A 26292-nucleotide genomic window follows, 5' to 3' on the forward strand; every position below is an offset into this window, starting at 1 on the left:
CAGTTGCTGAGGTACTTTTACATGGTTTATATTGCACATGTTTAAATAATACAAAAACTTTGATGACTAAAAAGAATCCATAGTAATTCAACAATAAAAAGAAATTCTGCCTCAATGTGTGTACTTTGTATCATTTTTTTTTCCAATTATCTAATCTAGTTGTTTTCTAATTATCTATCTAGTTGTTATTGAGATGGTCTCCAAGGAGTCTGTCTAATGATTATTCATTGAATTTCTTTAATTTGGAGGAAAATAATTAGTGCCTTCACAACAAAAACACCAGTCATGAGAAAGTAAACAGGTGAATACTAAACATGTGAATTGAAGGCTGCTTGGTTAAGTGTTCCACATAGCATAGATGTAAATATTTTGCTGGTTTTCAAAGTTTGCTGCAAAGACTTCAATGCAAGCTAAAGAATTTACTTTACCTGTGAAGTCTGAAAGTCTTATCTACACATTGTTATCTTGGTTGAACTGTTGAAAGATCAAGGAAAAAAAAATAATTAAAAAATAGAGCTTCCCTAAAAGGGAACTGAGGAAAGATGTAGAGAGTAAAATTTACAATAATTTTCACTGATTGTTAGAATTTTGACCTATGTCAAAATTCAGGCCACTTTTTTTTTATTCAAAACAGGAAATCTAAAGTCAATTGCACATAATTTAATGTTACTAACAGTATTCAATTATTTAATTCCTTTATTACTGAAACATACTTTGCATATGGCTCCCACCTCTCAAATTCTCCACAAACACCTGGAAATACTAGTTGCTACCCACTGAAGTCCTTCCCTTGAAGTCCTGGTAAGGTGTATTACTAGTGTACAGCAATAACCACAAATCCCCCCCCTTTTTCCTATTATACTAGACATGCATGAGGCCACAGGTCAATCTTGATATAAAATTACCAGAACAGTATCAGTAGGTTAAACTCTTAGCTATTTCGCTAGAAGGGGGTACAGATTTCTTGAATCAGAATGGCATCCTACCTCCCTGAAAACATCGAGAATCCTTGCTGTTCATTAGAAGCTAGATTTTAACCTGAAAGCGTATTTTAAGAAACTTTGTTAAGCTATGCTTAATTATTTGACAAAGCATTATCTGACAACCTAGGCAGCTAATAAAATCCTCCTCTCTTTTCCACAATGATGCATGTTACTTGTCAAAAAAATTACGTTGCATCTCCATTACTCCAAGCTTACCATAGATTTACCAGAGGTAAAAACGGATTCATCCTCTTGAAGCAAGAAATTTCCCTTGTGTCCTCCAAGCAGCAGTAGTTTTTATCTCAGCATCAATCTGTTTTCAAAGCACTTGACAAAACCAGTTAAAACTTACACCTTTATCTATTTTACATGCATTATCCAGTGCATGTACAATTTTAAAAGCATACACACACTGCTGAGTAGAACGCTAATAAAGATATAGCTGTGTTCAGAGATAATTTGATTCTTTTTCTGAAAGTTACATATCTTTTCTTGTAATACCTGACCTGTACACTTTCAAATTCAATAACTTTGTCAACATTATACTGACATTTGTCAGTACCTTATATTGGACTGGAAAAAGGAACTCATGACCAACTCATTGGTCCTTAACAATGTGAATCAGGTTTCCATTTTATTAAAAAAAAAAAAAATAGTATCAATAATAAGTATCATTCAGGCTTCTCTAATTCCTGTCTTTTGAAAATTGAGATCAGAATCACGATACAGTGCTACATATTCTGTCACCTGAAAAACCTTTGTTGACTTCTTTGAAGTCAAAGAAAAACACGTAGATGTTTGGCCAAATACTTCCCCCAAACCTGTTTGCTAATAGTTTCATCAAATAGGCGCATAAGCTGCCATTACTATTGCTGTGACAAATGTAGTCTGGAATCATTGTATGAAACCTTGTCTAAAGTAAGAGACATAAGCATCACCATCAATAGTCATAACGGTTTCAAGTTTTAGGTACATCTGGATAAAGGTACACAGAGAGAACTCATGTCCATCAGTTGTCGTTGTTAACTAAGTTTTTCTGAGTTACTGTGTACTGAGGAGTGGTTGCAAAGAGCAGTGAGTATATGAAACAGCTGTGTCTAAGTACCAAAAGTTTGAGCTTCAGTAAATGCGGGGTTAGCTGTGACATTTGGAGTCTACGGTAGGTGCTCTAAATTGCTTTTCAGAGGGGCCTACCTGTTTCTCAGCTATTTCATTTGGGGAGCTCAGGGAAATGTTTAGGTAACATAAAGACTCCTCTGCAGAGATTTACCATAGCTGTTGCTACCATCCCCTGTCCAGGTGAGTGTCTCTGCTCAGCTATGTTCACAAATGATTTCCCATCAGTGACATTGTTTTATTTTGATTGTGGGCTAAGCAAACGCTCAATATAAGAAAAAAGCCCAACTGACATTTTTTTTCCCCAGTAAACAGACATTTTTTTAATTTACCAAATGCAATCATGATATATAGTCTGCCTACTATTTTATATAGTATTATATGTGTATTATACTTTGCTCAGAGAATCATGGGAAGAATATTCAAACAATTAAAACACTGAAACAATTCAGCAAAAATTTTTACATTTATCATGTCTAAAATTCCTGCTAGAATTTTTTAGATTTTAATTGAAAAATCATATGTTCAAAACAATTTTAACCTTGGGCAATCACAACTATCAATTTTTGTAGTTACTAAAGATATAATTGTTTTACCAAACTTCTAGTTTGTATTTCAAAAAATATCAGAATACCCCTATAATACAGACCTTCCAAATACTTCTCTGCCTAACGATGCCACGCAAATTCAATAGATGACACTCTGTCTTTATATGATAATAAACCAACATTTTCTTGAAAATTCTTGCACTGCTAAACTGGAAATGTGTATTCAGCCCTTACCAGGACCATCTTTATCCTGAGGTTTTCTGCCTATTATAGAATGGCAGTCACCTTATCTGCAGAGCATAAGCAGAAGCATCAGAAGCAGCTGAAGGGCAAGGTGTGCCTGACAGCCTCTTTTGCCAAGAGAAGAGAAAGGAAAATATTCAAAACTATCCCCAAAGAACTAGAGATCAGTTCAAATGACAATCAGCGCATTAGTACATTATTGGAGAAAGAAACAAATTACCCAATTAGCTTCTAATGCATTACCTTCCTCTAGAGGAAGCAGAATCAATGGAAAAATAAATCCTTAAAAAAAAAAAAAAGGACATAATAAACATTGCACTAAAGAGAAATAAAAATTTCATAGAAGAGACTGAAAATGTAGTGCAAGAGCAGTGGGTGAAAATGGTTCCGGTTATTTAAATTTGTAGTGATTATTCTAGATTTGCTCAATCAATAAGCAAATTCCTCATTGCCAAGGGTTTAGAAGGTCTGATTGAAGTTCTAAGGAATTCTTAGGCAAGGATAAAAAAATAGCAAGAGATTATTTTTAAAAAGACTAATTCTTCAAAATGCTGTATGGAGGAGTATCTAAAAAAGAAAGAGGATAGCTTTGTGACTTGATGCCAGAACACTTGGATTTCACAGAGTAGCTGGTCTTAAAACAAATTGTAACTCCTTCATAGAAGAGGAGATCACAAAATAATATGGAGATCTTATTGTGGATTTGTATGTACTAATCCTCTGGTAAGTCAATCAGAAAAGATGGGCCTGTCCTATCCTATGGCAACAATCATCTAAGCAGGATTTACTGCTGTAATGCTCCTGTACTTGGCCATGGATTAGATAACAAGTACAGATCTGACGGATTCACTCTAACTCCTTCCTACTCTCCAAGTCTAACAATCTGTAGGAATACAACAAATTCCAAGAAGTTTGTCCAAATACAGTTAGACATGATGAACCTAAACATGCAGACACTTCTTTCAAAGAGTATGAGATTTATGCCTCTCTACAAAACATAGCCACATGGCCAGCAAAGCTTTCTGTGATTAGGCAGGAAGGAGCAGGATTTACTCCAACAAATAGTAGTCTAACTGGATCAGCTCTAAGCATTTATCTTGCTGCTTAAGGCTTATAAGGTGCTTGTACTACAATAGAAATACTTAGGAGCCAATACCGTAGGAAAATATAAACATGTATAAGATGACAAAAGCAGATGGATGTCTTGACATGTGCTGTCAGCAGCTTTATGAAAATTTTCTGTACCCGATGCTCCTCCCTGTTAAGTTTTCTTTCCTTCAGCTCTGTAGACTTACGTACTTGTTTACAGAGATAAAATTTGAGGAATTAATATATATTTTTATTACATTTTATGCTGTGGTCTGCCTGGGTGGGCTGCACAACCCTGATACCTGACATAACTCCAGTAAATTTATACTTACTGCATATTGATTTTATTGCTGTTTATAGATCATAAAGAATACCTCAATAATTTCTTCTATCCTTTCATTTTTTTTTTTTTATTTTAAATTTGTTTTTGTTTAAGAGTACAAGGGACTGTAAGATAATTACTAAGAAAGCTAGTATTATGTAACAGTATGAAACTGTTGATAAAGATATCTCAAAGATGTTATGGTCAAGCCAATCACTCTGAGCATGTATTTAGACTCTGAAACCTTCCCAGCAATCTCTGAACATTGCATTTTGTAAATGTCTATTTCAGCTGTAACATAGCTTTTTTTATCACATGCCATTGCTATAGCTCTACACGTACAGCATTTTTCACTATGTAGTTCCACAGTTAAAATGATCTACCTTATTTCTTATTGGGATAATGAGAGGTCAATGTTAAGCCATCCTCCTGCATGGCTTAACAGAAGAAAACACTCAACCAGAATTCAATAATAAGGTGAAATGGAGAAAAAGGGAGAGGAAAAAATATCTATGTTTTCAGTACTGATTAAGCAAAGACAACGTTATTCTACATGGCAGAAGTATTATAGAATGAGCCTCATACACTCCACAGGAGTGTAAAAGACATGCATGTAGACAAAACCCTTAAACTGAGTACAAAGGGAAATGCAGAAATGACACATGCGGTGTCACTATAATCTGTTATTTATAAAATTTATTTTTAATGTATTATTTCGATTTTGTCACATTATTTCAATATATACATATTGAAACCTGTAGAGGTGATAGGCTTGTGCTCTCTCAAGCCCTTTCAACTGTTAAGTAAAATGGAGTTAGTACCATTATTTCTTCTTTGCAAATCAGCATGACAGGCTTTCACAACAGCACAAGAGAATGTACTAGCAAAGCTAATGACACAACTTGAGAAAAAAAGAGTTCTACTGCTAGAAAAGTTTTCCTACACTTTTTTCTTCTTCATAGTTGTGTGAAGACGTCACCATAGCTGTAGTGAAATCTGTAGCCTATTCCCTTCTTGCACTGATGATGTTTAATTTATTGTCCTAAAGTTGGGAAGCTCACTCCAGTACTCATTCACTGAGCTGAATAAACATCTCCCTGACTCTTCAGGTTACGCAACAACTTCACATGACACATCTGCACATTTTGCCTACACAAGGTATATTTCATCTTTCAATTCTCCTACCCACAGCCCAGTTGCAGGAGACCCATTTCATTTTAAAGGAAGTTTATTCTTAGATCCTAATAATTATTAAAACTTCCATTATTTGGAAATAAATATAAGGCAAGCCAATTTTAAAATTGTAGCACTTATTGCAAAATCAGCAAATACATGGTAGCTTGTAACAACTGAAAACAGAAGGCATATTGGAAAGAAAATCATCATCTAGATACCTTACTTTTCCTATTGTAATAGTGTTTTAGAAGAAGTAGGTTTGCTAAGGTATGTCTACTACAAAAGCAACTACTACTAGCATAAGCGTGAACAAATACATTACTGTCTATCAAGGATGAACAGATAATTAGCCAAACTAAATACATACTCCTTTTTCAGTGCAGTGATTTCATTGGGATAGATTACCATAGAATAGTAAATCAGGCCCAAACAGTACAGTATAGGTTTTCCAAGTATTTATTGCAGATAGTCAGCTATCAATAAATTTTAACATTCACTGATAGTTTTCAATTATGTCCACACTTTAATAAATCCCCAAGAAACAAAACACCTAGAACTACTGTAGCAAAAGGTACCCAGTGAGCTTGATCCTCTTTGAAAGTTCCTTCCTTAAAGAAATTCTAGCAATTGCATTGTGGAGGACAACTTAATGCTGAAGCTTGATTACGCCATTTGATTTTATTTGTTATCTGACAGAATTAAGCTAAACTCTAAGGGTAAGATGCATTTATTTCAAATACACTATGTACATTCTGGCACATACTCCTATTAGACATTTACATACTACAGACTTCACTTAAATTTCTGAAAAGGAAGAATTAAAATAAAGATGTCAAATCAATCAAGTACACTGAAAACCCACAGAGACTGAAAACCATCATCCTGATGAAGAGCAGCTGTTAATAAAATAGTTTGGAATGCATATGTAATCCTATTTTATGTGGAAATTAAGAATGTACATATTCCTACTTAAATAGTATATTTGATGTTTTGTGGCATTTCTGTGGATCACTGCTATCACCAGAAGCTCAGTGATAAAGGCTGAAGAAGCACAACGTAGCTGTAAATAACTCTTCAGTTCAATGAGTCTGACAATTATGTGCAACTTTGATAGACTATATTTAGCAAGAGTTTTGAATCTGTTAGACACTTTGCACAGTAATGATCAAAGTAAGATTATAAAATACAGGAGCTTTTCTGTAATACAATGTCACAAAAATGTGACTGACTTTTTAAGTGTCAAGTCCTAAGCTTACTCTTTTTCTTTTGGAGTAGCAGCATATGCTGGTCAGTGAAGCATACACTACACAGCTGTTACATCTACTGTATGACCTGTACATATTGAATTAGGCATTGTGTTTTTCAATTCTGGTTCATCAGACTTTTGGTCTGAGGGGTTTTAATCTAAATTTAGCCAAAGAATACAATTCAGTGTTATCCTGTCTATCCATAATTCATAGCCTCCAGCCTGTTGTGACCTAAAACAATTAGTCAACTTTTTTTTTTCTTTTATACAGTAACACAGGATGTATGAAAAAAAAATTAGTACACAGATTAATGGCAGAAAAACTCCAGGACTGCAGTTTGGCAGTATATGAATAGATATTTGCATGGACACAGAGAGGATGTTAACAGATGTGGAATTTTTAACAATCATCATCGCACCTTTTTTCAGGTTTTTAAATTTACATTAAGAAAGAGAACTATTTCTACATTTAAGAACATATATGATATAATTTAGTGAATAAATAAAAACAAGAGTGGTACTGTAAGACCTAATCCATTAAGACGTCTCAAAACTTCAGATCATTTTTTTTCCAAAGGAGGAACCGATTTCCTGTATTGTCAGTCTGTGGATACAGTCTGTTGTTGAGGAAATCCAGAAGGTGTACAAATGTGGATATAAAAGAGAAGTACCACTGTGTTTCCTTTTCTCTATATATTTTTCTCCCAAAGCACCTAGCCTATTAGACTCCTATTAGAGGTATGAAATAAAGCTAAACTGATCTCTGCACTGACCCTTTGTGGCCCTTCCTATAACCCTAAATTCAACACTTTTCATTAACACTTGAAATAACATTAGATTCAAGTTTCTTACTGAAGTACTGAATTTGTCTGCTATTGTAAGTACAATTGTAACTTCTAATTAGTATTTTTTTAAATTACTTTTTAGTAACTCATTGATACCAATAGAAGAAAGTGGTACGAGACCTGGATGAAGAGTCATTTAGATCCATTTGTTTTTCTCAAGTTCATTAAGGAAATATAATTGTCTGTATTTCTTCATGAAGTTCTCTCAGAAACAAAGCAAAGGTGCATATGCGTTTCATTCGCCCAAAAAAGATAGTGAAGCAAATTAATTTCATTTAGAATGACTGTCTGTGTATAAAGTCATACAATGAATATCTATTTAGAATTCCTTTCTCTGTAAAACAGCATAAGTGTTTCATTAAAAACTAATCTGGCATTAAAACCAGTAACTTCCTTCACTGATGTTTTGGAAACTCAATTAACACCTCTAAGTTCCTTCACTGACAGTTTGGGAATACAATAACAATAACTTAGAATAATGAATTAATTCTTATGTAGAACTATGGAATTTTGAAGATGTGATTTTTATAACTCACAGTCAGGAAGTTATGTGATGATCACATCTGTACTTTTCAGGTCTGTATGTTCTACATTAAATAACAGTTCAACTAACTTACAACCTTTCCTTTATGTATTTGAAATACATTATGCCAACAATACATAAATCAATAATGCAGGAAGAGTTCCCGGTATGAACATGAATCAGCATATCACCATTCATTTAGCTAAAAATCAGTTTCTCATCGATTTGAGCTCAAGAAATACTACGCGCATCCTTGTGAGATGCCTATTGGGACAGCAGTCATGCGCTCTTGCATCCTATTTAAAAGTGTAACATATGACATTCAGTCTAAAATGGCAGACAAGAATGAAGAATTACAGTCTCAGTCAACTCCCCTGATAACACAAGTCTTAGCATGAAGTTTTGTTTTGTTTTGTTTTTTTAAAAAAACCAAATTAACAACTCTATCCTCCCCCATCACCAGATCTCTCCCTCTTCCCACATCCTCCAACGATACACATTTTAACAGAGTAGAGAATGATCTCAGGAGGACTGTAAACCCAGCAAACTGATTCTACTAAGTTAACTATTTTTTCCCTTCCCCTTCCCTCACTCTTTTCTACTTCATGTTCCCTCTGAATTTTTTTTTTTTCAGAAGACATTCCCAGAGTTCAGAAAATAGATCAAATTCAAGTAGCTTACAGGCACCATAAATACATAATATTACTTGTCCATGTGGGCTCTGTTCCTTCCAGAATAACTGTTGCTAACCCCATACTCACAGAAACCAGGACTCCAGGCCCCCAGGCCCCCAAATCATGAAACTTGCTTAAAAATTCTGTAATAAAGTTATTTATACACACAGGTTTATGAGCATGTGTGCACATAGATGCACACAAATTTACCAATCTTTTCATACAGTACGGAATGCCAGAACTTACCTTGATTTTTAAAACAATAAAAAAATAAAAAATCTCACGTCATTATTTCATCTATATATTTTTAGTGAATATCACTGTATTACATCAACAACTACCGCAAGAATTGTTTTTTTACTTCACAAGTTTTTTATATATATATATTTAGATTGACAAGTCAGAATACACTAAGTACTTCTGGGTTCACCATGATACAAAACATCTCTCAAGTTCTACAAAGTGATAACAGTCAATGAAATAAGGATAGAATGAATCCTTCGACCCCAAAATGAAACTTGACAGATTTCTACTAGTATCTTCATGTGTTTTTTGGAAGTAACAAAAAAAATCAGCAGTGAATTCCTTCTCCCAGATAAGCTCACCAAGAACACAGAAACATTACTCTGCCCAATTAAATAATTTCCTCATAAACAGCAAATAGAAAGGCAATATTGGCAGTGGTATTTTAACTCAAATTTCACTTCCATGGAGACAGTTGTGAAGCATACTGGTCTTTTCATGGCTCAACTCATTGGTATACTAGTCTCTTTGTAAGTCACTTTAAAAGAGGTATTCTACATAATCGCACCCCTAGGTCTACACTGTGCTTAAAATATAGAGGTAACACACCCGCTTCCTGAACTGAAAATTTCCATTCAGTTGCTGACTTCCACTATATATTCAGTAAAAACTATCTATCTCGCTATATATATGCACTCTCTGGAAAACTCCCCCAGCATAAAAATTATAGTATCCTAACTACCACATAGAAAATCACAGATTAATTCCTCTACATCCACAAAAACCAAAAACTACTCAAAAAATCTCTGATACATGACCTCATATACTTCTACATTTTCCTTAAGCTGACCACATCCTTAAGAGGAGCTCCAGCCAACACTATCACTTTTGTAAGGAAAAAGGCTGTACATTTCAGTGAGCACCTTTATGCCATGTGCAGGGTTTGAATCCTCCAAAAGGAACCTCATCACCTCTGTGCCATTGGCCATTTTCCCCTAATTATCAAATACAGCTGGAGACTGCAAAGTCAGGAAACAATTAGAGTTTCTAGGAGAAGAACCCACATTCAGAAAAAAAATTTCCAGCCATATCACCTGCTAATCGTCAAAGCAATCTATTTCAGTGAACTCTTTGTCATCACCAAACTATTTGTGGTCCAACATAAGCCAACAGGAATCAAACCAATGCAGGGGAAAAAAAAAAAACCAACCACCAAAACCCACTTTCAAACATACTTCTGCAGTTACTAAAATTATCCATTTAGAACTTAGAAATACCTTCTGTAACAGCAAAACCAGGTAATAATCAATTAGCTAAACAACCATGTAGTAAAAAAAGTTTCAAGAAACAAAATATAATTATTTATTGGATGTTGAAGTGTGTTCTGTTAGCCAGCATCAGTCTTTCTCAGTAAAAATAAAATAGGCATTAGAAGGAAGAATTTAGAAAAGAGGAGTTGAAAATATTCAACTTATATACAGTTCTATAAAAAATGTAAAAAGTTGATTATTAGTATAGTAAGGAAATTAGAGTTGGGGTATAATTCCTCAAATGTCAATGCAGAACTGGGAATTTCACAAGTATTCAGTATGCTACTTTTTCGTTATTACCTTTGTACCATTAAGTTGACTTAAAATACGTTCTAACAACTAATGTACTGTGTTATTAACTGTTACAGCTTCAATATGTTTTTGTTATGAGATTTATCTTAATTCATGTACAAACTATTATTTAACAGCAGAATGCACATGAAGGAGTCTGATAGTTTATAACAAGGAAACTAATCTTACAATGCCCTTTGAGAAATCCCAAAGAGAACTTTTCTGTAACAAGACCAATGGTGCAAAAAATCAGAAGAAAAGTCTTTTACCCAAGCATTGCGGAAGAGAGAGTGACAGCACATCTCCCAGATATATATTGACAGCATACATAAAATCAGTATGAATCATGTCTGTCCAGGAACAGAAGCTTGTTTCACAAGACAGCAAATGTGAATTCAAATAACAGAATTGTATATCAAATACAAGTTGGTAATTTTCACAGTCCTTTTCTCCTTGTATTTATTCTTTTCAAGCTATTTAGATTTCTTTTCACTTCTTCATATATGTACAAGTTAGTTAGAAGTCCAAACTGTACACAGCATTAAAGGAGAACCAGTTAAATAACTTCAAGTTTTAAACATAATACATGTCTCTGAAACATCAATACCATAAACAGTAAAAATACAATACAAAACATCAATATCACAAACATAAAAGGTGAAATTCAGAAAACACTTCCAGGTGGCTCACGTTATTTGCTGTCCTTGTTTCGGCTGGGAAAGAGTTAACTTTCTTTCTAGTGATTGTGAAAGCATGTCAACAATACATATTATTTTAGTTGTTGCTAGGTGATGTTCATGCTTTTCAAGGACTCTTCACAGCTTCCCATATAAGCTGAGAAAACATATAGACAGAACAAGGGCATGGCCAATAGAATATTCCATACCATATATGCCATGCTCAGTATATAAATTGGGTTAGCTAGGGGCTGGGCTCTCACAATCACTGCTCCGGGTGGTGCCAATTCACTGGGCAGTGAGAGTGACTTGTGTCATCATTATTGTTATTATTTTTAATATTATGGTTATTTTCTTTTTCTGGTACTGTTCTGTTAAACTGTCTTTATCTCAACTCACGAGTTTTTCTTCTTTCCCCTCCTTTTCTCTCTACCCTTTTTTGGCAGGGAGAGGGAAAGAGCAAGTGGCTGCATGGTCCTAGTTGCCAGCTGGGGTTAAACCATGATATTTGCAGAGTGAGGTTTTTATCTGCTAAAAGAGAAGTGGTAAAGGGCACGATAAAAAAAAGAAGAGACATGAGCTTGTAATTACACATTTTAAAGTTTGTTCTAAGCATTTAGAAAAAAGTGATACAATAGATTTTTCCTACTTTCAAAAAACATAATGTATATTAATTTTTATATATTAAAACATATGTTAAACAAATATAAGAATTGTAGTAACCCTTCTGTATACCTAACATAACTGACATTTGTCACGCACGCATGAATAGTATTTTGTCACTGTTTCATTTTCTCAATGTTTAGAAAGATCTGGAAGAGCAGGATAGCCATCCACATTATAAAAGACCACAGAAGCATGTGCAGAGAAAAGAAGGTATATTGAACATAGAATACCAAACTACAAATATTGAAGATGTCATAGTAGGCATAAATATATAAAGACATGGTTTGAGAAGGAATAGAAGTAAGAGGTATAAATATACAAATGTGTGATTTGGGCATTCTGTGTGAAGAAAGAGAGGGGCAGTTTGTCTTGTCTGGTTTTGGTTTTTGAAATTAAACCCACCTAATCAACTGAACAACAGACATTTCAGCTTTTTCAATAGCTCATACTCAGTGTACAATCTAAACACACCTGCAAGCAAATTAATGCCTGCACAGAAGATACTAGTTTAAATATCATATTGCTGTAATTCAAAATAAGTGGAAATTCTTCCCAGATCTTTCCTTAGTACTAAATGCTTTTACCTATTTTAAATTTTATTTTAAGACAAGGACTCAATGGCTCTAATGAGAGATACCCACAGCTACTTTCCTATACAACCTAAATATTATGCCTAAGATGAAGAAGAATATAAAGAATTTCTTTTTAAATATGAAAAATATAATGAATGTGATTATTCAGAATATTGAATAAGAAGATGCTGTACGTCTGGATAGATTCTAAATCACAATAAAAACCACTAATGGATAAAATTTAAAACTATATTTTAAAGATAAAAAAACATGTAGAATAAATATAAAGGGATGGAGCGGGTAAAATATAATAAACTTTAAAATCCCTACATCACATAAGAAATCCCTTTGTAGAAGTACCAACAACCTACCAATGGAGAAAGAAGAAACAGACTGAAAGTGGTTACTATAAAATCAATGTACAGAATACAAGAAAAAAAAACTTTTCTTACTAACAGATTGTATGTTTTGCAGTTTTTTTCTAAAATTGTATAATGTCTCAAAGTGGTATAAGCAAGTAATTGTAGGATTTTGCAAAGCACTTTAGAATTCTTTTTCATGGTTAGCATGTCTAGTACCAATCATAGTACCAATTTAACTTTTAACATTTTATCACACAGACATCACCTGTAATACAACCTGACAAATCAAAAGGTCAGTCTGGCTCAGAGCGTATGAGAAGTAAATAGAATTGAAAAGTTAAATGGAATGCATGGAGAATATTATCAGGAATTCAAATTTCAGAAGTCAAGGATTACATGTGAAAATATACATAATTGAAATTTTGAAGCTTAACTTGCTAATTCAGTCATGTATCAGAAGAATAATTAGAGAGAGGAAAAGAGTTTTTATTTGACAAGTGTTTTCAATGAAGCTGAAACTGTAAATTATGTTGATAAAATACTTTCCTTAAAATCCAAGCATGAATACTCAATCTACAGTCACTTATAAACTACATATTTGACTATTATATTACAGGAGGTTTAAAAATTCATTTTATGTTGAAGTAATTTTAGTGAGTCAGAGGAAGGGTCAACTGTATAACTGATTATCTTTGCACACTGGAGATAGTTTACAGGATCAGGCTGGAACAGAGATTAGGTTCAAAGTGTGCTTCAGGTCTGATATTAAATGAAACCCAAACACTGGATTCATACTGAATGGCACTAAAATTTCATAAGCTATTTTCACACTTTCCAAGTTCAAACATTACAGCAGCCATGCTGGAGTGTCATTATTGTGATATCCTTAGACCACAGCTGGGTCATGGGACAGAATTGTATCTTGGGAGCATTCCTGTGACAGGATCTCAGTCTGGAGCCTCATGCCGGGAAGATGCCCTTAAGCCTAATTAAACAGAGACTAAAACAACCACTATGTCAAAATACAAGCCACTGTATCAAAAACTAGGAAGATGCATCTGAGACATTCTTTTCACCCAGTAGAGTCCAGTCATGCAGGAAAAGCTCCCTACTAACAAGAGAAATGGGATCTAAGAGAAGGCATCTGGGTCTAAATCCTATGAGAAAAAACTTTTGATCTGCAATAGTGATAAATTATTATTTTCAGCCTTTCAGACTGGTTACTGGCTACAGAGTCAGAATTAAAGATAAAAATTTGTGTATCAAACTGCAATAATATTTTGCTTTAGGGTATTTGGAAATACTGCAAGTTAGTCTATAAAAGACCTACCGCACATTTGAACCGTAAGTGGATACAGGAATATTTTAAGAGTTATCTCCTAAACTGGTTATCTATCTCTGAATGGTGGAGCTCTTTCAGTGCCTTTTAAACTGGTTGATTTTCAAAGTTTAATCTTTTTAAACTGTTTTTTTTACTTATTTATTTAATTTTTTAATATTTTTTCCCCTTTGGGGACTATCTATCCCGTAATAACCAGATAAGGTTAAATTATGTACAGACAACCACTGACTGAGTATGTATCAATTTCCTAGCATTCCCAGGAAATATCACTATGGGTAAAAACTACAAAAGCTTTGATTGTATTATTAAGATAGTTTGCAATCATCTGTTTCAGACTACTCCCATCAACTACCCACAAAGTGCTTCATGACTATTCACTTTTTTAATTTATTAGTGCAATTGGCTAGCAACAGACAGATGGCATAAACAATTGTTTATGCTTAGTGAGCACATGACTTAAAATACTATAAATTTGAAGAGGGCTATACTTTTTGGCACAAAAATATAGAAACATTATCTTTAAACAAGCTTTTTAAGGACAACTTTTCACATTTTTATTAGAAGTAAATTAAATTTGTAATTACCATTTGTACTTTTTTTTTCATTAGATTTTTTTTCTTCTTTATGATTTATCCTATGCTAAATAGAGGAAGATGCTAAGAATAATCTCAGCATCTAAAATAAAGTTCTAAAGTCAGACATGATAATGAATATTACCTTAAAATATAGTGGCTAAACATTGGTAACTAAAACAAGCAACTCCCACCTCCATCACAAATTCTCTATTTTCCTGAACTTTGCATAGCACAATTAAGTAGGTTTACTGTTTGTATCCATTGAGCAAATATAGAAATAATTTTGCTAGTGACTGATGATAAAGAATCCCATTTTCTGTCATCAGTTACAATTCTATAGATCATTATATTTAACAATGAAGAAATGTAACTCATTTCAGAATGAATTAAATGAGTGCTTAGCCTAGAGGTTTCAGAGAGCAATAATGAATGAAAACACCTTGCTTTTCAGGATTAAGTTTAAGGAATATATTCAGTCTGTTTACTCACACATCACATTTAAAACCTGAGTACACCTTAATGTTAAAACCCGAAGCCATGAAACTAACATTTAGCTGAATCTATATCCTGTATTGTGCTGTTGTAATATTTACAAATTCATATACACATGATAACTAGTGATCCAACTACTAAAGTCACTTTTGTCACTATATATCACATACTTTAATATTGCTTTGCATCCTAATAAGTTTACTTTCTTTCTCCTAGCTTCTTTCTTTGTGTAGTCAGTAGAGTTTCCCTTCTATATGCCGTATAAAGTCAGCTAGGTTCAAAATACATTAGGAAAGATTTTACTGAGATCTTTATTTTGTGATATTCTGCCAACATTTTAGAAAGGAGCTTCAAATAAATATTCTAACTTAATCTGCATATTTGACACAGGCATGCTGATAGGAGAAATGCAAAATTTGCTTTTATGGTAGAATTCTTTATCTCAGGAGAGACACACCAGTGCTTCACCATCAAAATTTCAAGAGATTCATTTACTAGAAATGTTGGTACTCAGTTTCTGAAGAAATACAAAATATATTGGTAGAGCTGATAAAGAAAAATTTCCAATTCATGTAATCCCATGTATATTTTTATATCAATAATATCATCCCATACATTGCAGAGTGTTCCAGGGTTGCTTCTTGCAGAAATCTTGTATCTTTTAGATCTCTGACATTTGATTTTCACCTTAGGGATGTCAAATTCTTCTCTTTTCAGAGACAACTTTCTCTTTCCTATAGATGGACATGTTAACACTGTCCACAGAAGGAATGAACTCCACTGCAGGAAAAAAAAATTAACCTATTTTTCAATTATTAAGATGATTCCTTTTTACCAGAAGATCCTGAGAGCACAAACTACCATATCACTGGCTGCATACTCCATACAGAAGATTAAAATACACTCTTAAAATAAAGAGTAAATAACTTCAATCAAAATACTTTCAAAGTTCAATAAACTAGCAATATTGTCCAGAAAGCCAGAAAGGTATAATTTATTCATAGTAAGTATTTCAAGAAATAAGCCTATTAAACTGAGATTCAGCTGACGGATAACAAAAATTCAACTCTGCAATACTTAAATTTAATAACACGCTCAGCCAAATGCAAAATTCCATTTCCTGTTAGATCAAAATTTAATTGTTCCACTTATTTATTTTATAATAACAGTTCGTTTTATTAAAAGGCTTATTTATTATTGTTCTTTGGCTACTACTCAAAAACTCCAACATAACACTCTCCCTCTGTATAAAGTTCAGAAGATAGAGTATGTAATATTACGTAGTGCAAGTAAAGGTAATTACCCTAAAAAAATAATTTTTGCAATGTAAAATCCTGACAGCACCTCAATAAAACAAGTATTTCCAAATTACTTTAAAGAGATTGCTTACGCATAGAACAATTTGCAGAATTGGACCCAGAGATAGAAAGAACATGACATATACTCATTTCTATTCACATCCTGCATTCCTGCATTCCGCCTGATTACATTAATGGAATATCTGTTAGCACAACAAAATATGCTACAGCCGTTTAAGGCCACTTACATGTTGAAATTACTAACCAGTTTACAATGCTAACAACACATAAAATATACATTTTTCCAAATCAGTATTCTGCTTAAACGTACTACTGAAAGCACAGATAAATTTTATTTGTGATTGTACTGACTTACCCTGGTAGAAGAATTCACCAAGGAACCATTCAGATTGCCAGTGTTGCACTTGAAATTCAAATGGTGATCAGGATGGTTATTTGCTTCCCAGCTTCCTGAATCACGCACTACCAACTTGTCTGAATTTGCAGATATTTTCTGGAAGGCAGTGCAAGTCATTCCTGTGAAACTAGATGGCTTGATCATAAAGGCCTCCAGAGCAATATTACGAGATACCTGTGAAAACAATGAGAAGAAGGTATGTTGACAACTCCTTAATCATAATTGCATTATTATATGTGCATTGTGTATTTACCGCATATAATTTATAAATTTGCAGGCACACACTTCCATACGTATTTGTAGGGTAAGAATACAGAAGTACCTTAAATCCACCTAGTAAAATTGGTGTGAATCCTTCAGAATTTGGGGCATCATATGAGTTGTGCCGACAAGAAATGACTTCACTGAAGAAAATCACATTCATTCATACTAATAAATTAATCTAAAGAAAATGCTTTGCATAAAAAAAATAAGGGCAGGACAGAGGGTAGCCTAACTCTGTAAAAGTCATGGTACCAGAACAAATTAAATCTTAGCATGAGACACAGTGCGTGACTTGCTGGTCCTATTTTGAACTTACAAAAAGGTTTTCAAATGCACCTTCTTCAGTCACTGATGATTGTGCATACGTCCAAAATGAGAGTACTGAAGTCTCATTAAGCAATTTTTTTTTTTTGTCAAAATCAGACAAAATTCAGAAGCTTTCAGTACATTTTTTATACTTTTATATAAAGTAATATATATTTTACTTTTAAAGGGTAGCCTTAAGATTCTTTTCAATAGTTTCTGAATTCCTAAAACATCCCTTTTTTTAGATTAAATTTCCACCTGTTCTGTCCTTGCGTGAAGGTAATTTTTTTCTACACTTGAATAAAAATGCCAAAGATCATTAAGAATCAAATAATTTTTGTATTAAAAATCCAGTGGCTGTTTATTGAAGACTCCTAAAACCTGAAACTAGGTTTACTTCAATAATTTTTTGTACCATCTTCAGATAGCCTGTCAAGGAGTTAAAAAATTTACTGCTTGAAGAATACTATTACCCATATCACGGTAATCAAGCTACATGACTCAGTTAAAACTCCTGTGTGGTAACCGTTTTTCTTTAATCTTGGGAAAAGCCACTTAATTATTCCTAACTTCATGTTTCCTGCTGTAGAATGGGCATAACACTAGTTCCCTATATCACATTTGTGAGGTGATGGTGAATAAGATGTTTGCTAGATAACGTTGTTATGAGGATTCGAGTGATTTCATAACTGTGAGCCCTATTTTTAAAATTTTGAATATTAAATTCTTTAAACACTTGGTGTTTTCCACTCCCCAAATATAGCTGTAAAAGGCTTGACAACGTTCAAACAGTGTGAACATGCCATTCTCAGCATATAGAAACAGATGGGTGAAATGCAACATAAACCAGTGTTCATTACGTAGGATTGTAAAACGAGCTAGAAAATGGATACAGATGAACTCAGAGCAAAATTATCCATGGAAACAAGCCACAGTCAGGTACGTGTTATGAAAAGCCACAAGCTAATCTTGTCTCTAAGAAGTACAGATACAGAAAATGATAATTTGGTGTCCATTTCCTAAACCTCACATAAAGACACCACTCAGCAGAAGGGCCAAAGGGGATTGTTACCTGGGTAAGCTGAGAGCAGCGCACAAACAAAAAGCCATGTTGCAATTAGCCTAAAATAGCCTGACAGTCTCAGTGGCTGGAGAATGAAATGAAAACTCTTCAGAGGTGGGTCTGAAAACTATTGCATGCGCCTGACAGAGCCATTGAGATATGTTTTATCATCAGCTGGAAGTCTTCTTTTTCAAACTGCACATCTGACATGTATACACAGAAATAAAATAGCAAGAGCAAAGACGCATCTCAGAACAATACTGAAGGTAAATTAATTTGAGGGCGCTGAGGCATACAGATCCACCTGGGGAGCTCTCAGTTGCCCAGGGCACTCCCTGCCCCTCTGGCTGTGTTCAGGGCCTCTGAGGGGGCTCCCAGCACCTTCCCTCTGCCCCATTGTCAAGCTGAGGCTCCTCCAAGGGCCTCACCTGAACTCCACGGTGGCTGCGCTGCAGCCTGGCCACCAGCCCTGTTGCCCCAGGCCAACCATTGCCCTGGGACCGGCCTCCTCACCACAGCCTGGCCTGGCAACCCCCAGGCTGTGACCGAGCCCGGTTACCATCACCAAGGCCTTGGTCAATCTCACCTTGATCTGCTGCCTTGCATTCCCCATCTGGCCTCATCACCACCCCTGAGGACGTGCGCCCTGGGCTGGGGCTGCCCCTGGCCTGCCCCGCTCCCCGGCTGGGGGCAGCAGGACAGGCCCTGGCTGGGGAGGCCCCGGCCCTCGCGCCATCCTGACAAGAACCTGTTGTCTATAAGACTTCTCTAAGATATTGAATACCATACAGCAGAATAACGTCTTCTTTGTTTTACCATTATATGATTATTGAATGAAACATTAAATAGACTTAATATATACATATGAAATCATCTAGTATTTGAAAGTTGCTACTGGCTGTTTTTCCTGTGGCGTGTTTTGTACACCATTTGACTGCAAGGGAGACTTAAGAAGGTCTGAACAAAGGCATCCGTCCTGGTGTTTTTCTGACCTTGAAATTAGTCATTTCACAATCTCATTGAATTGGAAAATCATTTTTGTCTTCCAAAAATGATGTTGAGTAATAGTCATAGCTCCCAAGTAGCTTTTCAATGTATAGGGAACACAGACATGCATATGTTATACCACTGACACAGTTTCTAGTGGTTCCTTTTTTTCAGGAACCATATTATATGCTAGCGTCTACCTAAGCTTTGCGGGTTTTATTTGCTGTTGTTTAAAATAAAGAAAGCAGATGCAGTTTCTGTGAGACAGTTTGCTGGCTGGCCTCCCAAAGGAACAGAAGTGTTTGGTATTGTGTGAGATGACACCAGAAAAACTCCACAGCTTTGTTTATTTAAAAATTGCACTAAACAGTAAACGAATTCTCCTACAAAAACCTATAAGAAGCAAAAAAATAAGGCATGCCAAAAAGGTTAGTGACACAGATCTACATCTGAGTACACAGAATTACCGTTTGCAGCAATGTCAACAGCTTCCTGGAGCAGTGACAGGAAAAAAAATTACCTTTGGCACTTGACATTTAAAAGAAATCTAAGTATAAAGCAACAGAGCCCCCCTAGCTGTCAAATTGCAAAAAACTTCTAAAAGGCACATTATTGTCTCTGTTTTTTTAATATAAACAAATAAATATTTTCAGCAAATTTCGTTCTTTTATGTAAACAGGAATTAACTAAAAAACTTCCTTTAGAAGACAGTCCAATATATTTTTGTCTTTGTTTGAAAAACTGCTTTTCTAAAAATATACAGTGGAGGAACAAAGACCATTATGTTATTTGGCACATCCTATAATTCCTTTTTTGAAACTAGCATTGAATTCACTTTTAAATAGTGTCTTCATATAAATGCAGTGGAAAATTGAGAAAATAATAAAGGTTGTTTAAAATCAGCAAGCAAACAAGCAAACCAACCCAAGGGGTGATAAGGCTTTAAAATATTTATCTGAAATTCTAAAAGGATAAATTTCAAGCTTCTGATTTAGATGCATTTCTGCTATTTCGATGTTGAAACTGGCAAAAAGACAGGTTCTCAGTATCCAAATGACAACCCCTCAGTATCTAAATGACAAATTCATGTAGGTGGAGGCCAAGAAATAAGAACAATTTTTTCACACAGCTTGCTTCTAAAAATCTAAAACTAACCACCAATTAGTAATCTTTATGACAAGATACACTTCTTTTTGATCATTTTCTTACTGCTTTAAGCAAGTATCCTCTCTTGTAGAGGATTCTGTGTAGAATCCTCTCTGAAAGGCAAAAGATCTTGGGGCAGCAAGGGAGCATATTGTCTTTTCTCTTATTAAAAATTTCACTCCCTCAACTTAGACCTGCCGCAATAAACCCATATACAATAGTGAAAACAATAGAAACTGAGTGGATAGTATGAACACTAGAAAGATAGTGTTGCAAACAGCCTATTGTAAGAATAAATACAATAAATTGAAGTCAAGAAAAAACACTTTTTAATACCATCAGTGATACTCAAACAATATTTTGGTCTTCCAAATAGAATCCAGGAGAAGAAAAAAACCACCACAGAATCTATGTAAATCGGCTATGCTGTGTATCTGGCTTACACAATCTCGCTTGTCTGTATACTAGTTGGGTATAAAAATTGTGAAGAAAAATGACATTTTTAAAATACATTCAGACAAAAAGCTTTATAATTTTATGAAATACCTTTGATATAACTTGAATATTATTGTTCAGTATTTGACTTGCAATGTGTTCCACACATCGTACAATCCTGGTGCAGGCTTTGTCTTCCTTTTGAGCCAGCCACAACACATGGTCATCGACCAACATTATATTGCTGGCAATTTCAATAAGAGCATCCCCAATCTGGAAAAGAAAAAAAACAAAACCCCAAAAATGGTATTATCTGCAAATCTCGCAAAAATTGGGAAAGAGTACACAAGAGTACAATTGAAAGCAGGCACCTTATTTCTCTTAGTAACCATCATTCAAAGACAATTTTGATTCTACTAAGAAAGTTAAATGGACAGAAAAATAAAGACCAAGAAAAGAAAAGTGCACTGACTTCAAGAAAAAGCTTCTTTAGTCCCAATTTTAAAGCTTATCTTTGAGATAGACCACAAAAATTGAATCTCTCATTGGGTGATAAATGGAATCCCAGAATTATCACACTCTTTCTTAAATGAATTAAAATTGACCATGCCCCTCTAAAGAACTGCTTCATGTTTAATGAAAGACCTTTGCGGGGGAGGGAAGACGGAAAATATATTTGAAAGACATTTTTGTTACAAATATAGTGAGGTAAATTTGAGATATAACTCAGGTGCTGACAACAACCTGCATCATCTCATTGACTATACAGAAATGTGCAGGCTTATAGTTTTGGGGTGTTTTAATTCAATCTTTTGGCTAACCCAAAGTGATAAATCTTTGTTTTGCCAGATGACATTTTGCAGATTGTGGTAAGTATTCTACATTTAGAAAGGAGAAACACCACTGTGAATATTTTTTGGTGATTATTTCAAATTGAAATGACAATATTTATTTTTTGAAATTCTAAAACTGAATTTGAGATTGAAAAATTAACATTACCATTATTTTTGAAGGCAAAATATGCCAAAGATATACAAGGTTGTCGCAAGTAAACCTGAATAAAAGGGTACACGGAAGAAAAAAAATGACTGAGAGAAATATAGCTAAAGAAAAGTTCAACAGGCTAAAAAGTCAAACTAATAGAAACAGAAAAATAAGGCAAATACACAGATAATTCAGTAGGAAGGAAAAAAGAAATTCAGCAATAGTGAAAAAGGTTTAAGGAATGACTGAGGTTATGAAGTTAGTTCTGCATTTTCAATAAAAATACAGAAATTTCACATGCATTGCAAGGGACACAGAAATAATGAGATTATATGTGAAATTTTATGTGATGGTTCCTGAAAAATTCAGTCTGTTTTTGAGAACATAATTTCTAGATGGCTTTTGACAATGTGACAGACAGAGTTATTGATACAATGAATAATAATAAAACATATTAAAAGACTGGAGCGATTTATGAGAAAAGATTAAAGCATACACTAATCAGCTAAGCAATAACTAACTGAGAGCAGAACAATAGTCTATAAATACACAAAAGGAGAAAAATAAGGAGAGGAAGTAATTTATATTATAATTAAATGCATTAATGAAGAGTAAAGGCATGGCATTTAAAATACAAAAAATCAGGCTAATACGTGTACATCTTCCTGACAAAAAGTTGTAGTATATTACAAATATGTCCCCAGTGCAGCTGTTGAAGCTCTCTTGTTTGAGAGCTAAACCACCAGATGAGACAAAGTACCACTAACTTGTATAAAAATTAATAATCCTGTGCTGACTGGGAGAGGCACACCCCAGAGAAGATGTACAGAAACTCTACTAGTTTAGTTAGAATGCTTCTTAAAGTGTTTTGATAAGTCACAGAAAACCTCTATGTATGTATTTTCATTAATTTCTAATGGTTTTATATAAACGTAGTTTCAGCTGCTAGTCAATTCCAAACTAATATACCTTTGTTCATATGTTGCCTTGTATGAAGTGAAGTTCAACCCTATTTATAATTACACAAGCGCAGCTTCATGTACGGAACTACTGACACTTTAATTTCGCATGTATTTTTGTACCTTAGGAGTGAGCGTTTGGAAATGGGTGTTACTAAAGAGCTCAATGAATGAGGAACCTACTTAGTGATCCTGAGAGAGAAAAGTCCAAAGTTCAAAATAGAAGGACACAGAGACAAATTAGCAGAAATGTTCTAAATTATGAAAACAATAAGGGATTATGAAGTAAGAGATATAGAGATAAGTGGTGGAGTTGGAGATGCTTCAATACTGAAAACCAGAAACTGAAACACATTTGAAAGGTGGAAGAAATCAATTAAAAGATTAGAGATGGTGTTCAGTTTTAATGGATAATGCATCAGCTACTAGAAAAACAAAGAGGCTTTATGGAAAAATCCAACTGTTTATTTTGGATGGTAAATTTTTGTTTTGTCAGGAAGCAGCAAGATCTTATCAGAATTTTGAGCTGAAATACAGTTGTAGCTTTGAAACATGACTCTTGGAGAACATTTAATAATACACTTTAAGTTTGGCGTATAACGATGACATTGAAGTTGGAGGCTTTCTCAAATTGGCACTAAAATGTTAACTGTTACAATCCCCAGAGCCAGAATGGAATGAATATTGCCAAACCAAAAGAAAACAAATGTTTTAACTATAGCTATCATGTGTACAAATATTACAGGTTATGAAATCTTTATGCAAGCAGTTGCTCTGAAAATTAAGAGTAAAAACTACGATGAACATTGCTGTTCTCTATAAAAACCTATTTTTCCCATAGGGTTTGCATAACTCACCGATTAGATTTCCCTGTAAAAATACCATATGTTATGCTAAAGGTTTCTGTAGGAAGTTGTACTTAAAGACACATTATCTTCACTTTACATGAAGTGATACGTGCTTTCAAAACTCAGGGAAAACCTCCTGATAAAATGGAGGAAACAAAAGCAGCATGTCTAACTCCAGTGTCCAGATGGAGATGCACCTTGAGTTCATTCTAATATGTTAGACATGGTAGAAATTAAAATGAAAAATAAAATTAAAGTGGCTTATTGAAAACCAATTTCTATTCCTCATCAGCAACGCCTTTGTCAGTCAGGTAAGATGGATTAGTTGTCCTTTTTGGCATAAAGAAACATATCACAGTATATGCAGAACATTTGCAATCAGAATACCAGCAATCAATTTTAGAAGCTACTCTTCAGTGAGTGCCTGCATACATTAAGAACAGGGACATATGTGAAGACTTCACTTCTAAGTGACACTTTTTTTCAGCATAGAGAAGATATCTTACATCTTCAACTTCATCCACGAAGACAATTAACTTTTCCATTATATAAGCCAAATATATTACATCCATTTTATCCACAAAGTGGGAAGCACCTCTTGTGTAGGCTGTCAGCTGGCGGGAAAATTCAAGCACGGTTGTCAAATTTATGTGCATCTGAAAATACATCAGAATTGTTAGGTGTAATAAACCAGGTAGCTTCATTCTCTTTTAAAAACTAGAGATCACATCCATTTGTATAATGCTTGCAATAATTTCACGTGGAGTTATATGCATCAGTAGTAGCATGGACATACATTTCAAGGGCATTTGAATGTATCTTCAGCATTAGGTGTTAGAATTCATTGCTCTTATCTGAAGACGCAACCACAACAGGCCAACAAATTTTGAAGATTTTTGTCTACTTTTTCTAGACTGTAACTAACTGTCCTCATAAAATATGATACGAAGCTACTAACCTTGCCTTGCCTATATCTTTAGATCATCATGACAACAACAGTATCAGTGGGGGTTCATATATACAGTGGTGCATAGGGGAGAATAGGGGACAATGGTAGTAAGTTGAAAGAAGAGAAGTTCAGACTGATTATGAAAAAAATCTTTTCTGCCATGAGGTTAGTCAGGAATTTGAACAGGTTACCCCCAGAGGTTGTGCAGCCTCCGTCCTCAGAGCGTTTGAAGACCTGGGTGGCTAAAGCTCTGAGAAAACTGGCTTAATCTCATTGCTTACCTCGCTTTGAGCAGGAAAACAGACTGGATTCTAGAGACCTTCCTTCCAAACAGAATGATTTTATTATCCTATAATTCCAATGGCTCTGTTGATATAGTAATTATTCTTATATAACTATGAACGCATCTGAAAATAAACTTCCTATGATGTTATCTAGCACTACTAATTGGGAAGAAATGATCAAGGAAACTGAAAGTGGCAAAAGTTAGTATGGCAGTTACAGGTCTGTGCCATCTGTTCCCTGTTATGCTCATTTTTTATCATTAATTTCTATCCATTTACTTTTTTATCTCATTCTCCCTTTTACTTATCCATAAGAAACCATTTAAGTAATGCTTTTTTGGAAGGCATCAAAAAGGCATTCCAAAGTAGGCTTCATTTCTGCAGCTCTTTTAAATATATTATGGACAATGGCAATAAGGAAAGGCACTTCAGCTGACAGAAGTCTGATACAGGACTTCAAGTGAAATTAACATCTTTCTAGCAAAAATGGATGAGGGGAAGACAAAGGAAGAATTGAAGTGAAGCACTGATGACCCTGCCAACATTACTAATGGCCATCTAGACTCCAGGGACCCAGAGGAAAAAAATACTAAAATAAATGCTGTGCACTTGTTCCTAGTACAACTTCAATTACCAAACACATTGTCTTTCAGGTAAAACACTTTGTTAAAAGTCAAGCTATCTCAAACTTGTGGTTGAACAGACCTTTTCATATGAGCTGTTCAATAAAATCAGTACTAGAAAAAAGAAGCCCTATATTTCATACCTGACTAAAAGCATGAAGAACTTGAGTTACTTCTTGTGAATAAGGACATTCAGAATAGTTTTCTTCATCCCAGTGTCCAGTTCGATTACATTTACGCCATGCCTTAGACTCTTCTGCGCCATTGTGAAAGGCAATGGAGTTAAATGAATACTGGAGACAGGGGTGGTAAGCAGTTATCCCAGCCAAAGTTTTGGGCCATCTGTGAACAACAGTGTAATAAAAAATTACAACATGAAGCTTCTTTTTTAAAGACAACTTACAATATAGCAACAATATGCAGAGTATATGAG

General features: G+C 34.5%; 1 protein-coding gene across 1 annotated transcript in view; it reads right to left on the reverse strand.

Annotated features, from left to right (window-relative positions):
• The window catches only part of LOC128911034 (adhesion G protein-coupled receptor A3-like), a 279984-nt gene that overhangs the window by 106781 nt on the left and 146911 nt on the right, over nt 1-26292 (reverse strand). Inside the window, exons 9-12 of the mRNA XM_054205261.1 lie at nt 26003-26201; nt 24510-24659; nt 21324-21485; nt 16970-17185 (exon numbers count right to left, since the gene is read on the reverse strand). Of these exons, the coding sequence (XP_054061236.1) occupies nt 16970-17185; nt 21324-21485; nt 24510-24659; nt 26003-26201 (727 nt within the window). The remainder of the gene's footprint in view (nt 1-16969; nt 17186-21323; nt 21486-24509; nt 24660-26002; nt 26202-26292) is intronic.

The sequence above is a fragment of the Rissa tridactyla genome, chromosome 6 (assembly GCF_028500815.1).
Source record: "Rissa tridactyla isolate bRisTri1 chromosome 6, bRisTri1.patW.cur.20221130, whole genome shotgun sequence".
NCBI lineage: Eukaryota > Metazoa > Chordata > Aves > Charadriiformes > Laridae > Rissa > Rissa tridactyla.